Raw genomic sequence first — 15,679 nt, 5'->3', positions numbered from 1 at the left:
TGTATCATTTTTCCTCTGGACTTAATTATGTACATACTGCTAATTTGATCTTTGTTTGATTGGCACCTGATTGTTATGTAATAGTGTCTAATATGACCGAACCACATCATGACTGCTTGGGTTGATATTCTAACACGCTGTTATGTGATTTGTGTTTGATCAAGTTTAATAATGACATCACGTTTTCATAGAAGTTAAGAGGTGTAATGAACTCTTTTGCTTCAGTTATCTCATTCTAAACAATATGTTCTGTAACTTCTCTTTTATTTTCACTGGACTTTGATGCTCTTCTTTCCTTCAGTTAAATGAACAATAACGTATTACATCTGATTCCACATTGTGCATCCATTCCATTTGAGATATGTATAATAATAACAACAAGGTCAGACCGCTGCTCCGTTTAATTGATTGCTTTAATTAATCATCAACTTTAACTTCTTTTATGGGTTTGAGATAGGCGTGGTTTTTGCACCAATGGGACGGTCCCATTCACTGCTGTGTGCCATGGAAGAGTCAGAAAAAGTCACCGGATCCATGTTGCAGTGTGGTTCTTGAGGTCACCTTTTAACTTGGTGTCCCTGTGTGTTTTCTCTCTCTCAGCGGGCTGCTGGAGCGTCATGACAGCTGAGAAGAGCGGGCCCGTTATAAACGGTAAACCAGAGGATGGCAGAGACCCAGAGGGGTCCAGTACCAGCCTGGACAAGACTGGGTACAATGAGAGGGGCCACTGGAACAACAAGATTGAGTTTGTCCTGTCAGTGGCTGGAGAGATCATTGGGCTGGGCAACGTCTGGAGGTTCCCTTACCTCTGCTACAAGAATGGAGGAGGTGAGGAAGTTTGTAGACTGAACATAGAACCAGAATAGAGAAGGTAAGACCAGTACCTTCAACCAGATGGATTACGCAACAATGTTTGGTTTGTTTCAACAAAATACAAGCAAATTTCTCTCCTATGTGGTTGGATGTATGATACAATGTGATACCATAACCTTGTTTAAAAGCTTCCTGAGTACAGAAAGCTACCTTCTATCAAAGGAGAGTTAGAAACATGATCTGTAATACAAATTCAGATGTTAAGAGATGTGTCCTTTATCCATTATGCACAATCGTCTTAATAAAACAGACAGGTTCCCTCATTAAGCACCATTAACTGGCACAGTGTGAATTCGCCACATAATGAGTAAAGGTCATATAGTAAAATACTGCTTAATGCGTCTAAGGTGGGAGTCAGCAGGAGTTACTTTATCAGCACTCAGTCTTATATTCCAATATTCACAATCTGCTATTTGTGTTCTGTGTAGATTTTCATTGCCTGTGTGTGTTTGTGTGTGTGTGTGTTCGTAAAGGTGCGTTCTTCGTCCCGTATGTCATCTTCTTCGTGTGCTGTGGCATCCCCGTGTTCTTCCTCGAGACGGCCCTGGGTCAGTTCACCAGCGAGGGAGGCATCACCTGCTGGAGGAAGATCTGCCCGTTGTTTGAGGGTGAGAACAAACACGCTCGGGATCCTGGTCTTCGCCTGTGAAGGAATGTGTGCACCAGGAAACTTAATGACTGACTTAACTTCCCCCTTCATTGACAAATACCCACCTGTGTCTCTTTGATTTCAGGTATTGGCTACGCAACCCAGGTGATTGAAGCTCATCTAAACGTGTATTATGTAGTGATCCTAGCGTGGGCCATTTTCTACCTCTTCAACTGCTTCACGACTGAGCTTCCCTGGGCTGCCTGTGGACACTACTGGAACACAGGTAAGCAGGAGCAATGACCACACCATCATCTGCTCTAAATATTCATTATGATGTGCGCTGCTGTATCCCAGAGATCATAACAAGCCATTCTGTGTCCATAGAGAACTGTGTTGACTACTATGGAGAAAATTCCACAAACATTACAAATCCCAACGCAACTTCACCAGTCATTGAGTTCTGGGAGTAAGTACATCTTCTATTTCTTATTTTATATTCAATGACATTACATCATCATTGTTGGAATATATTATCTCCAAAACTTTGTGACTATAATGGTGGATATAACACGTTAATGCAGTCAGTGACGGTGACCTCATCAGATACTAGTTACGCAATTACTGCCATTATCCACTGTACAGTTGAAAGCCAAGCTGTTGACAGCTACACCAGGCTGTTTACTGACCCATCTAACCTTCCCCTTGATAATTAGTCAGCCCTTTTCATATTTGTGTGTCAGCGGGTCTTGGTGGCCAGCTGTCTCCCAGCTAGAGCCATGTGTGTGTGGCGGATCAGGCCATGTCGGTGTGTAATGCTGACCACACTTCCTGTCTAGCTGCCAGTGGCGTCATTCACACTGCTACCTTTTTTTAACCTTATTTTGGATCCGTTTCTGCTGTTTGACTCCTATCAAAGTCTTTATATTTATGACAATGAATTGAGATGTTTGTAACATAGTGATGAAAACATGACATGTGAGCCAGCAGCAGAAACCCGGCCTCAGAGAAAAGCCAAAGGAAATGACCAAAGAGCCACAGAACCGCCATATTGTTGGCAAAAATAACAACTGAACAAGGCTCATATAAACTGTGCCAAGGCCGACTGTTGTGTACTGTATACTCTACAAAGCTTATATTTATTCCTTTGCTTCCTGTATCTGTGTAAAAGGAGACAGTCAATGTCCAAAAATATAAATTTTTGTCGATATGATGCTGCATGTGGGATCTGGAGGAAGCACAAAGCTGAAGTATTTAAGTATTTCAATATTTGAATAGAATGAATGAAAGGTAAATATGTGCCCGTTGATGAAATGAACACCCACCCTCTGTTTACGGAACTCCATCCTCAACCTGTCTGCACACCCTAAAAGTTAGCCCATCAGCACTGTCAGATACATACAAAATGCACTACACACATATACATAATGAACCCACACCCATAAAAAAATCATGCACTAGACACAAGAATATTTATTTACACGCATAAGTGTTCACATCCTGCCCTTTCCACTGACCAGGGAGAAAGAAAGGAGAGGCTGTGTTGGACCTAGTGGCCGGCCACCAAGAACATGTCACTATGATCAATGGCTGGTCAGGAGCTCCGGGGTGAACTAGGTGGCAAAGATTTGGCAGCACCGTGTTGCTCTGTGGCTCTAACTCTCTCTTCTCATCCTCTCTTTATGCTGTTGCTTGGCTGTGATTTCACAAACAGGAAATGCATTGTCGATTAACCACAGATGACAACCTATGATGTCAGTATTAGTGGGAAACTCTCCCGTATTTCACTTGTACGCTGTTGCTACCTGTTGGCGTATTCCGCATACACAGGTGTACCTCTGTTGCCTTTCCCCTCCAGTAAACTCCTGTAAGAGTCAAGAGAAAACTGTGTGTTTTTAAGATCAGATTATGGACATCTATTTACAGTTAATTACAACAAACGTTTGTAACAGGACTTTGTACACAAGTTCTACCAAAATAGAAACAGCAGGGTTGAAAAAAAAGAAGTTTGCTGGTTTTGTATGAAGACATAATAGTCAGTAGAATCTCCTAACTGCCTAAAGATTGGTGTCAGACACATGCAGATCCGGTCATCAGATCCACCTCCAGGAAGTATTGTCTTGCCTTTACATATTGTATATGTCACACAACAGCTTTCTTTAAGAGCCTCATATACAAAATGTAAATCAGTAATTATCCCTTGTCTCTGGGCTAAAACAGACGAAGAGTACTGAAGATATCAGATGGCATCGAGCACATGGGGGGAATACGCTGGGAGCTGGCCATGTGTCTCGCCCTGGCCTGGTTCATCTGCTACTTCTGCATCTGGAAGGGACCCAAGTCCACTGGCAAGGTAAGACCAAGCATTGAAGTGAAGCTAGAGGGATGGTCAGTTTGGTGATGAAGATATGAGTGTGTGACTGTTTGTGATTGCCAGTCACTATAATTGCCTTTTTTTATTGTTGTAGTTCCTAGTTCTCAAATGGTACCTTCCAATTTAAAACCAAAGACTAAATTAAGGGTAGAACATGCGTTCTCCCTTGAAAACTGAAGACAGAAAAGGGATTTCTGCATCATGGAGTTCTACTTTTTCCTCTGTCCATTCTTAGTCTTCCTTGAGACTCTTGAGGCAGTGGAGACTCTGCACCCCTCTTTTGGGGCTCAGCAGCCTTTGAGATGCTCCTCACAGGTTCAATGAGCCAGAAGGAGCGCACGGAGAGAGAGATGAAGGCATAGGGGGAGAGAAAGGGAGAAGGAAGAGATGTGTGAGGAAAAATTAATGGCTTTGCTTTCTACATGATGGGAGTAAAAAAAACAACAACTAGGCAGCGATGCCTATATCTCCCTGAAGTGTCTTTTGTCTGGGTGTGAAGTAAGAGGAGGGAAGGCTTCTTCATGGCTGGGCTTTAGGAGTCGGTCCAAGATTGATTCCTGTATTCACAAGAGGAAAGGAGCATTCATGAGCAGCATGTAGAGTATATCCTCAGCTTCTACTGCCTCTCTCCCTCTCTCTCGCTCTCTCTCTCTCTCTCTTTCCTGCTATGAGAAATTAACCACAGAGCGCTAGAGAGAGGTGCTTTCTTCTTCTTCACAGAGCCTACAGACCATTCAGGCCTCCCCTCCTTCTACTAAGCTGTTTGCTTTGTTGCCCATGTTTGCAAGCCATTCTCACATTCAAGACCCCCTGTTAGATTTACGGTGAGGCAGGGGGCGAGTTTGACCAGTAAATTTGTGGCGGCTTGAATGTTTGTCCATGGCGAGCTGGGGGGGAGTTTGTGGAGCATCACAAGTTGGTGGAGATGGAGAATATTTTCTTTTCATCGACAGGGAGATGGAAAGAGAGGGGAAGAGAGAGAGACAGAGAGAGAGAGAGAGAGAGAGAGAGAGAGAGAGAGAGAGAGAGAGAGAGCAAGAGAGAGAGAGACGGAGGGCGATGGGTTTTGAATGTGGGGTCGTTTTAGTCGACAAATTGAGGGAGGGATCATGTAGGGCGAAGACAAGTTTTTCCCACACTTTCCCTGTAAGCCCCATTCGGATTAACAGATCTTAGAGTGGACGGATGAAGTCATGTGGATGTCTTACTTTGCTATTTAATCACCATCCTGGTTGAAACTCATTTGATTTAGTTCAAGTTTTGAGATGCACTATCTTCAATAAAATAGATTACACCAGTCTTGTCCGTACAGTCTTAATTTCTTAAAATCAAAAACCTGTTGGGACCATCACTTGCAGTGTGTTATTAGGTTAAGTTGAGATAAGTTAAGTTAAGTTAAGTTAAGTTAAGTTAGGTTAAGTTGAGTTGAATTGAGTTGAGTTGAGTTGAGTTGAGTTGAGTTATGTCCAGTTGGCCCAACAAAACAGCAGCTTCCTCTCTTAAGCCCATTCATGAAGCTGCTGCATGCTGTAGTACAGTAATGATCAAATGGTTGATTGGAATGTGTGGGCCTTTATGTGTTAGCCCAGTGTGTGTGAATGGTTGGTTTTATGTGCGTCAGTGTGTACACACCCATCTCTATCTTTCTATCTTGTGAATGAAGAGTGTGCATGCTTGTGTGTGTGTGTGTGTGTGTGTGTGTGTGTGTGTGTGTGTGTGTGTGTGTGTGTGCGCATGCGTGTGTGCATACTAATTCACTTCGGTGCGTGCTTTGAAGAGAAGCACATTTTCCCACACTGCCAGCATCACTCCTCTGGGCTTCTCCTGTTTAAGAGACAGGGCCAGAGGAGCTTTCTTTTCTTTTCAGTCTCCTGGCCTGGCTCTGTTCTGCTCTGTCCTGTTCTGTTCTGTCCTCAATTGGACTTTGACTGGATGCCAGCAAGCCAGGGGATGTATGTTAGCCGCCTCTGCCTTCCAAGAGGCCAGGGTCTTTGTCTCGGGGGTTTCTAAGAGCCTTGAGATGTTGAGCACAACTCTGCAAAGCTTGAATACCTGTTAATACCCACAGTAAAAGTGGAGTGTTGATGGTTAGCGAGCGTTAGCTACTGTAAAAAAGATGCAGTTGTGTAGCATTTACTGACTCCTGTTCATTCATGATACCCTAACATAATGTCTGCACTGTGCTTAGCTCAAGGGGGATACTAAAGTTGCTTTGTTAAAGTCAAGGAAAAAGGCTGTGAAAGAGGTCTTTCACAAGGCCAGCAATGCTTTTATGCTCCCTCAAACTGACTTGGTTAAATATTTTCAGTAATTTTACATCAATCCATGCAGCACATTCTCCATACCTGTTTATTCCTCTGCAGTGTCACACAACAATTAATGCAATCTGTGCTTGTTTCAGTTGCATTTAGGTGAAAACATAACGTTTGAGAAATGTGATTATTTGCCTTAATATGTTTTTAAGTGCATGTAAATGAGTGCCTACTGAGTGATTGAGTGTGGCTGTGCCTGTGTGTAAGTGCGTGTTGATGCAGCAACACTAATACTGATCAGAGCCCATTATTATTCACAGTTGACTTTATTGTTAGAAAGTGGAAACTAATGAAATGAACCTGTGCATGTGTGTACCTGCAGGTTGTGTACGTGACAGCCACATTCCCCTACGTCATGCTATTGGTCCTGCTTGTCAGAGGAGTGACGCTGCCAGGAGCCTTCGATGGCATCAAGTTCTACCTCTACCCGGACATCTCACGTCTCTCAGACCCTCAGGTAGGCTTGTGCCTGTAACAAGAATCAATCTATGGCATGGTTTAAGTTGTTGTACTGTTAGAGGTGTATACATGGCTCAGCAAGAAGTGACAAAATGCTGCACGGGGTTGCAATTGGTTCATCGTTGGTTGCTAGTGAGGATTCATTAGCAGTGTGATTTTGCTGTTGATTTTCTCGCTCTCTGCATTTTGGAAATCAGTGTAAAGTAGAACTATAAAGCAGCATGGACCCACATTGTTTGGGTCTGGTCCAAGCTTACGGGGGAGCATATGAATGATATGATTCCAGACCTTTCAGTTTCTGACCCACCCACATGATAACTATGGATCACACACCAGCCACCCAGCAAACCAGCTGCCTGCCAGCATTTAATAATGTAATGTAATCTTTTAGTTTTCTATATCTTTTTATTTTCACTGCTCTCTCCATACACTACTTCCTTTTCCTGCCCAAATCATCTGTCACCCATTTATTTTAATCCTCCATCTACACTTCCTTCATTGCATCCTTTCATTCTTCCTTGTTTCATCATCACGTTACTCAAACCCTTGCATTCATCAACTTTTAATAGAGTTTCCAAATTCTCCATAGTACTCCCTACCCCTAATTTCAATAAGTGTAATCACATCATCCTCCAGAGTTGGGAGGCTGAAAACTGGCAACCACTTAAATCTCTCATTCCTGCCATGCTGTGTCATGTTATCAGGCGGTCAAGCAAATCACTGGAGTAGCTGCCAGGGCTACAAGTGGTGTTGTTGGTTACTGAGAAAGGGGATGCTTCCGTTGCGTTACATCATAACCAATTACATTGTAGATCAGACTCCTTGACCTCATCTGGAAAAGGCAGACGGCTCAGGTCGCTAGGCAACAGAGCACCAGAAATTGTCAGTGGATGGGGTGTCATGACAACGTGAATAGAGATAGATGAAGAGTTTGTAAGAGAGAAAAACAGTGATGGATGGATGGATCAAACTGTAATGTGCTGTCATTACACTCTTCATGGAAACAGCTGGGCCATGATTGTTTTAGTGGATTCAGAAATTTGGTTGTAGTTGGTGAAGAACAGGACAGAATTGAGTTTTTTTAAGAAGAAGTTGCAAAATCTAGGTCACAATTTTTTTCACATGTAGTAAGTAATGAAATAAAACACAATGCAAACAGTGTTTTGTTTTCATTTTGTGTTAGGAGTAAGTGTGTAACATAAGCTTTCCATTCGAGAGAGTGACACAGTGGTGCAGAGAATAGGTGAGACAGAGACCCAACCAGAGGCACAGAGAGAGAGAGAGAGAGAGAGAGAGAGAGAGAGAGAGAGAGAGAGAGAGAGAGAGAGAGAGAGAGCGAGCGAAGGGGGATGATAAAGAAGCGCTGCTGTTTGGCAGAGGAAGACATTACTTCTGACACCAATGTTAAATTAGCTTCCTCCGGCACAATCTGGGCTCTGTTCTTTTCATCACGCTGTGTGGAGTGGTGTGTGGCTGTGTGTTACTCTGCTTTTGTACACCACTGAACTTCATCATACCTTGATTCACTGCCCTCTCTCTTTCTCTCTCTCTCTCTCTCTCTCTCCTCTCTCGCTCTCCCTCTTCCTCCATCTTTACATTAAGTGTCACGCTCAAGACACTGCAATTCTCATGCTTGGCATGCTTGACTTATTTTCTTGAGCCACTCTAATGTCATACTTTCTGTTCCCCTGGTTAACTATACTGATACAATAATGTTTATACTGTCAATACAGTAAAAGAAGGCAACACAGTATATAAGTAAGTTAGAGAGTGACATTCTAATATTGACAATTAATATTCATATAATTGGAACAAAGTAAGTATGAGGGTAAGATCTTTTTCTTAAAACTCACATGCTCTCATACACCGCCCCATTGATAAGGTATCACAAATTGATTATACATTTTAGATAAGACTTCACATCAGTGCTGTCTCAGAATATTGATGATTCTTTAATTCACTTCATCTTATTGGTTCACTTCTGATATAAATATCTGAAGCCTTTGTAAAAGAGTGGGATGCATGAAGCACAGAGAGAGGTCCGCTTATATGGCAAGAAGACAATCAGATAAATATTCACATATAAAGAAGCGGGTGTCATCCAGTTTTCACACAGTAGAAAAGTTTAGTGGAGCCACAGTCTCAACATAACCAAACACAAGCTGGCCAAATTAGGCACAACATCAACAAGCGATTCTGTCTGAGCCTGGGCCTTTAAGGTTCCCCTGTGCTGCGCCGCCATCAGCCCAGGGTGAACTAAAGGGAACATTAATGAACATTAGGAGAGAAAAGCCTGTTCTTCCACAGGAACAGTCCTGTGTTTGTGAGGTCACAGAAGTTACCGTGGTTACTCCCAGGAGGGAGCGAAGACCGTGCGTTTGTTAATTGTTTCTCGGCGGGGAAATGAGATTAGTGGCTGAATGGTGATGTGAGAGAGTTTTCAAAGAGCCATGCTGCATTAAGTTTGAATTCACTCGCTCCCCATGCTCTCCAATGGGGTTCTGGGGTCCTGTACTGCGCTACTAACTACTTCCATAATGCACATTTTGCAGCTGTCTCAGTTAAGAATCCTACATGTGTAAATCCCCATGTAGTCTATGGATGCAACCCCTGGGCCTCACTTACAGGTTTGATTTCAGTGATGCAGGGGGAAATAAAAGCTTTACCTGCACTCTTCAAATGTACTGAAACTATATTTTGAAATAGGAAGCTTTCAAGGTTGTTTTCACCTCCTCCAGCCCCGTGACCTTAAAGAGGATTTAAGGGTGAGCGGAATTTAAGGATGAACAAATTGTTCTCCATAGGGGAAATTACTTCTAAGCCTCAAGGTCATCTGTACTGAACCACACCTCTGCCCCGAAGAATCCAAGGGGAATCTAAAGTTAGTGGAGCATAGTTATATTATACAGAAGCTGTTCACCCTCAAGCCTCAATCAACACTGTAAAGGAATAGAAAGCATAATATGAATATTAAGGTGCTGGAAAACTTTTTTTTATCTACTTTGAGGATGTTAATTCACAATTCAAGCTGCTCACACTTTCTGTCTCTCAGAGGGAAAGAAAAGAATGCGGCTGAGCCATAATTTCATTAGAAAGTCAGTGAGACGATGAAAATTGGGTAAATGAAAGTTACAAAAGAAACGTGGGGTTTAATTAGCAGATAAAACTGTTACGGCATATCATGCGAATCTCCTGTAAATGAGAAACCCTGATCTACTAATGCAAAGTCTACGGTTCAACTAATTAAAAAAGTGAATCAATCTAATCTAATCTGGGTAATAAAAATTATAATGATAATAATGATAATAGGTGCTCACTTAATAACTTTATGAGCTGCATTATGAGCAACCAACTGATGATTTGTGATCACGCAGGTATGGGTGGACGCAGGAACCCAAATCTTCTTTTCCTATGCCATCTGCTTGGGTTGTCTTACTGCTCTTGGAAGTTACAATGCCTACGACAATAACTGCTACAGGTAAGGCTGCCAAAGCTGATGAATGGATGGATGATGATGGTTACAGGGAGGTTACTCAAGTTCTATGAGTCTGTGTGTCACCATGTCCTTTCCTCCAGTTTTAACCAGTAGCAATTACTTTTTGACTGTATGTTCTTACTCTTATGGTAAGTGTTGCTCTCTGTCTTACTCTCCGTCTTGCTCCTCAGGGACTGTCTCATGCTGTGCTGTCTGAACAGCGGCACCAGCTTCGTGGCGGGTTTCGCCATCTTCTCCGTGCTGGGCTTCATGGCCTACGAGCAGGGCGTTCCCATCGAGGCCGTGGCAGAATCCGGTGAGAGCATAAGCGATAATGTGAATCAAATCTGGACATTTGTGATGTGACATAGACTTTTCTTCAGTGTTAGTGATTAGTAGCAGTTGATGATAAAGATAAAGGTCATCTGAATCTCCATGCTCGCATCCATCACATTGGACTAAAATGGATGAACTCTAACCTGTAACATAACTCTATAGTTCACTCTTCACACACACACTCTTGCTGTCAGCCACTGCATTATGATTTATTCAAGTCAGCATGAATGATTTAGTTAATGTGACAGAGTGAGGGGATGTTTGTGTCAGAGTGTGGTGAGGACAGAGGGTCATGTTTTAGATAATGTGTTTTTGTCATACATAATACAACCATGCCACTTCCCTTTTGATCTCATCTACAGCATATTCTCTTCATTTCGAGGTGATTTAAGGACCCATTCAATGCTACCCAGACTTCTGCATGATTTACTTATTGTATAAAAACTGCTGTGATCTTTATCCAAGTTAGAATTGTAGCTTCAGGCAATCAACCACTACCCCAGCATTTTCTGGTCACATTTCTTCGAACAGATTTGAATCCATTGTTCATTTTAAGCTCCCATCCCACAGCATGAATGAGAATAAGAAAAGTACAAATTAAGCTTTTTTCTTTTGACATTGATCTGCATCGAGGAGTTTGGTGATGCATTGGGAGCTTTTCCAGCATGGCAGGGTCACGACAAACTTAATCTACTGTTATTTGTGCTGCAGGTCCGGGCCTTGCGTTCATTGCATACCCAAAGGCTGTTACTATGATGCCTCTGTCTCCACTTTGGGCATGCCTCTTTTTCATGATGCTCATCTTCCTCGGCCTGGACAGTCAGGTGAGGACCAGTGGTGTCCCAGCAGCTTTCAGAAGCACAATTTTCTCAACTTGTCAAAATCTTGATATGGCTGTACTCATATCAAGAATAGGTTTTTTTAATATCACTTGTTCAGTCAATTTAATTTATTACATCTTTGACTACACAGCAGATGAAACAAATGGTACAGTAAATGCTAATGTTGGCATAATGGTTCTCATTCCCCAGTTTGTGTGTGTGGAGAGCTTGGTGACGGCTGTGGTGGACATGTATCCAGAGACCTTCAGGAGAGGATACCGCAGAGAGCTGCTGATTCTTGGCATGTCTATAGTTTCATTCTTCATAGGACTCATCATGTGTACGGAGGTAAGACCAGTCTGCGGTGAGACATGGGGAGCTGAGGACAAGGACAGCGCACACTTCAATTCTTACATTCTTACATTCTTCACTTCGTCATCTGCGAAGGTCCCTACAAACCTCATCAGAGGAAAGCAGCATAAAGTTGTCATTTTCAACATAATTTGAATATCGATGAACACACACACACACACACCACACACACACACACCACACACACACGCAAATCAGTAATTCTGTCATTTCCTGCCAAAATCCCTTGTGGGAATTCCATCTATATTAGGTGGTATCGATTTAAATCTAATAACTTCTAGCGCATCTGATTGGCCGATGATAATAGTCAGTATGGAATTCCCCATATGGGCTTTGATGCCTCTAAAGCTAATCATTGGCTTCAGCTGAGCTCTTCTACAACAATGAAATCAGGTGTGTGAGGCTAACATTTCTCTGATCTTTATTAAGTGCTCAGATAAATGTCTGCAGGGACAAATTCTTTCATGCTGAATCTTTAGAGTTCAAAGGGTTTTCAAAGGATCTATTTTTAAATTTCTAAAAATATTAAAATGCTGCTGCTATAGAGGCTTGGCAAGGAGCTGTTTTTCCACAAAGGATGGTGTCTCTGCTTAGGGACAATAATTAACTGAACTGAATTGTAAGAAAGGAAAGAGGACACTTTTAACCTTGTGGGAATATTGTCTGTATTTTACTGCTACCGGCCAGTGCGCCACTTTTTTGAGCTTTTCCCTTCTTCACATTAAGCTGGCAGGGTATTGATACTAATTGCTTTGCAGATCATGATTTTATATACAGGAAAAAGCTCAATGCTGTAGATAAACTAGCTAGCATTTTATGAAGCACTTAGCCTTGGTTTTACCTTGACCTTGTGACCCTGTGACCTTGAAAAATTCAGGATTTTCTCTTACCTCAGGCCTCTTTATTGGTAATTTGAGTATTGTATGTCAGTTTACATTATAAATTATTTGATTTCACATTAAAGTCACATTCATCTCTTTATATCTATGTAGACATGTCATCATCATCATCATCATCATCATCATCATCAAATTCCAGGTCTGAGATTACCCAGATGCATTGCAAATGAATGACATGACAACATTTTGAATGCACAATTTAAATCACTGAAACAAATCTGAATAAACAATGAAATAGATTGAATTAAACAGACCATCACTTCCTCATTTGGTTCAGTGTTTGGCCCAAAACTAAGCTCCACTGGATGCTGTTTTGGCTCCTGCTTGTCAGAGATCCATCGAGCCCACAGTATTTGCTGTGCTTTTAAGAGCTTTTACTTTAAGTTGTAATAATAGAAGAGAATCTGGTGCCTCAAACTGTCAGAAGGTCTTTTATCCACTAAAAGCTTTCCTGTCTGCACTACATCAGCCACCCCTGCAAAGTTGTGATAGTGGTCTCTGGTGGCCCATAATGGCCATGGAATAAGCACAACTTTTGATGCAACATTGAAGCGAATAATTACAAACCCACAGTTTCACAGTCTGTCATCTGTTGAAGGTCACTGTGTAATTCAGCGATTTCATCTCTGCTTGTCAGTGCTCTTCATCATCCCTGCTGGCACTTTTCTACTCATCCCCACTCCTACCATCTCTCACAACAAAAAAATCATTATTTATTTGTTTCCCGCAAAGAGCTGTCATGAATACAATCTCACAGGAGGCATAGTCAAATTAAGCCTCAGTTCAAAGGGTCCTCTGCCAATGGGATTCAATACAAAGCTAATTTTATGCATCAGCTTTGATATTTGACATTGACATTTAGATGATAGCCTTAGTTGTTTGGACCTGTGATGTAATCTACTCTAGGATTTATGTGAGTTTTTATTCATGGGGCCCTTTTAGTGTAAGTAGAAAGGAATATCAGATGAGGCACGTTGAGTGGGGTTAAGGCGGGTAGAGTGGATAATAAAATGGGAGAACCTCTGCTGGCCCTGTAACCAGTGATGGTGACCCATCATTCACAAATAGAGATGTTACGGCATAGGCATCGCAAATCGCTGCAGAGTCTGAAAGGAACTATACAATAGGGAAGTGTTGGCTAAAAACAAGAGAATGTTCTAATTGGGGACACATTCATACATTCAGTAATATATAAAAAGCAACACTGCTGGGTTGCCATGTCTTACAAAGTGGTTTGTCGGTGTGTTGGTTGTGACAGAAAAGTGACACCTATCTTGTCTTATCAGGGCGGAATGTACGTCTTCCAGCTGTTTGATTCGTATGCTGCCAGCGGGATGTGTTTGCTGTTTGTGGCCATATTTGAATCCATATGTATCGGCTGGGTGTATGGTAAGAGGAAATCAGAACTGTGAAGCATACTGCAAAAACATAATCCTTTTTACCCGTATAACCTCAAGGGAATGTGTATAATGTTGTTATATTTAAGCACACACGACGAGTGTACGACAAAGAACAACCAGCTATTGAAAAGTGAGAAATGTGCTTGTGCTGTTCATTGCGCATTAATGCTTCTTCTATGCCATCTACTGGAGAATGATCTCAAACACAGCATTCAGTCAGTGATGGGTCAGAATGAAATATTTAAAACAATACTGTGGAACTGCAGCACTCAAATGTAAATGTTAGAGTGAAGAAGTAAGAATATGAGAACATTAACTTGGCACTGAGCTACTTTCCCATGGATAACTGTGTGATGCAGTAACACAGAGTCAAATTGTTGCTGTCAAACTTCAAATTTTATTCATAACCAGTGACCAATCATTACCTCTGTTTGGACAGAAATATAAACACAGCATCAACAGTGTCACTTTGTTTTGTGTTTCAGGAAGTGACAGATTCTACCTCAACATTGAGGACATGATTGGATACAAACCAGTTTTCTTCATCAAATGGTGCTGGATGATCCTCACCCCAGGCATCTGTGCTGTGAGTCCACTGCAGATACTGCAACAAATTGAAAGCGGCAGGAACACCAACAGACAGCAAATCATGTGGCCGAGCAAAGTCTCAGGTCAAATTCTCAGCTTCCAAATGAGTACAACATTTGAAGGGATATAATATGGAGAAATGATCTACATACGGACGCTCACAATTTCTATAGCTGTTTTGTATAATCCTTTACTGGGGTTGTTGGCTTCATTTATATCTGGCATAACCAAGCTATCTGCATCAGGATTTGTTATGTTATCTAGATAACATATGTCAATGCAAGGTGTAAGTGCTTGCAAAACGCATGGTTGTTGAAATGTCATCCAATCAGCCAAACCACGTATTCACACACACCTCCTGGCTCTCATTCATAAAGCTAATTTGAATGGGAATTGCCATAAATGGTTACCTGCCATAGACAGCCCACACTAAGAATGTGTTATTATTTATGAAATTTGAGTGATCCTCCACAGAGTGAGGAGGAATGATGAGCTTTGATAGGGTAAAGACAACAAGAAACTGAAATGACCAACGACACCTCATCATCATACAGGACAAATATATATAAACACAACTTTCTTTCTCTTTTCTTCCTGCAGGCAATCTTCCTATTCTTCCTGATTAAGTACAAACCGCTGAAGTACAACAATGTGTACACCTACCCTGACTGGGGCTACGGGATTGGCTGGTTCATGGCCATGTCCTCCATGGTCTGCATCCCACTGGGGATGATCTATAAGATCTGGAAGACTCCTGGCACCTTCTCAGAGGTAGAAACACAAAAGTCAGATTCAGAAGTCATTTCTTGTTCTCTGGTTTTAAATAAAACATAGATTATGACATGAGAGCTTGAAGCTTTTTTAGGTGATCGTCAGGATAACTTGACAACTAAAACTTGTCACTCATGAAAAATATCTGTCCACAGAGAATCAAGAAGTTGACCACTCCACACCCAAGCCTGAAGATGAGAGGGAAGCATGCCGCTCTCAGTCCTTATGCTGCCAATGATGCAAAATTTAAGGCTGATGGGAAAATATCCACCATCTCAGAGAAGGAGACACATTTCTAACTGACTGCCTGGCTGAGCGACCAAGCTGCCTGTCATCTGCACAGCAACAACAAACCACCACCACCACACAACACAGGAAAAAAAACAAATGACTCGGAGTAATATTTTTTT

At 41.9% G+C, this 15,679-nt stretch overlaps 1 protein-coding gene across 1 annotated transcript; it reads left to right on the top strand.

The window, feature by feature from the left end:
• The first annotated feature begins 607 nt into the window (after positions 1-607).
• slc6a11b (solute carrier family 6 member 11b) lies at positions 608-15,679 on the top strand. Its single transcript, XM_076140876.1, has 14 exons — positions 608-828; positions 1,347-1,481; positions 1,608-1,748; positions 1,850-1,931; positions 3,683-3,815; positions 6,471-6,605; positions 9,982-10,085; positions 10,274-10,398; positions 11,130-11,242; positions 11,450-11,587; positions 13,797-13,899; positions 14,396-14,496; positions 15,099-15,269; positions 15,425-15,679. Exons 1-14 carry the CDS (start codon positions 618-620, stop codon positions 15,566-15,568), a joined length of 1,836 nt encoding a protein of 611 aa, XP_075996991.1. The 5' UTR covers positions 608-617; the 3' UTR covers positions 15,569-15,679.

The sequence above is a fragment of the Genypterus blacodes genome, unplaced genomic scaffold (assembly GCF_046128005.1).
Source record: "Genypterus blacodes isolate CSIRO-AG114 ecotype Tasmania unplaced genomic scaffold, CSIRO-AGI_Gbla_v1 ptg000017l_1, whole genome shotgun sequence".
Classification (NCBI taxonomy): domain Eukaryota; kingdom Metazoa; phylum Chordata; class Actinopteri; order Ophidiiformes; family Ophidiidae; genus Genypterus; species Genypterus blacodes.
This window is presented reverse-complemented; position numbering and strand designations above follow the sequence as displayed.

What these genes read in the sequence shown, in the direction of transcription:
- slc6a11b (XM_076140876.1), top strand. Translation starts at nt 618, where the DNA reads ATGACAGCTGAGAAGAGCGGGCCCGTTATAAACGGTAAACCAGAGGAT. An exon ending in GATCTGCCCGTTGTTTGAGG is followed by an intron (nt 1,482 to 1,607) that starts GTGAGAACAAAC and finishes CTTTGATTTCAG; the next exon opens with GTATTGGCTACGCAACCCAG. An exon ending in CACGTCTCTCAGACCCTCAG is followed by an intron (nt 6,606 to 9,981) that starts GTAGGCTTGTGC and finishes GTGATCACGCAG; the next exon opens with GTATGGGTGGACGCAGGAAC.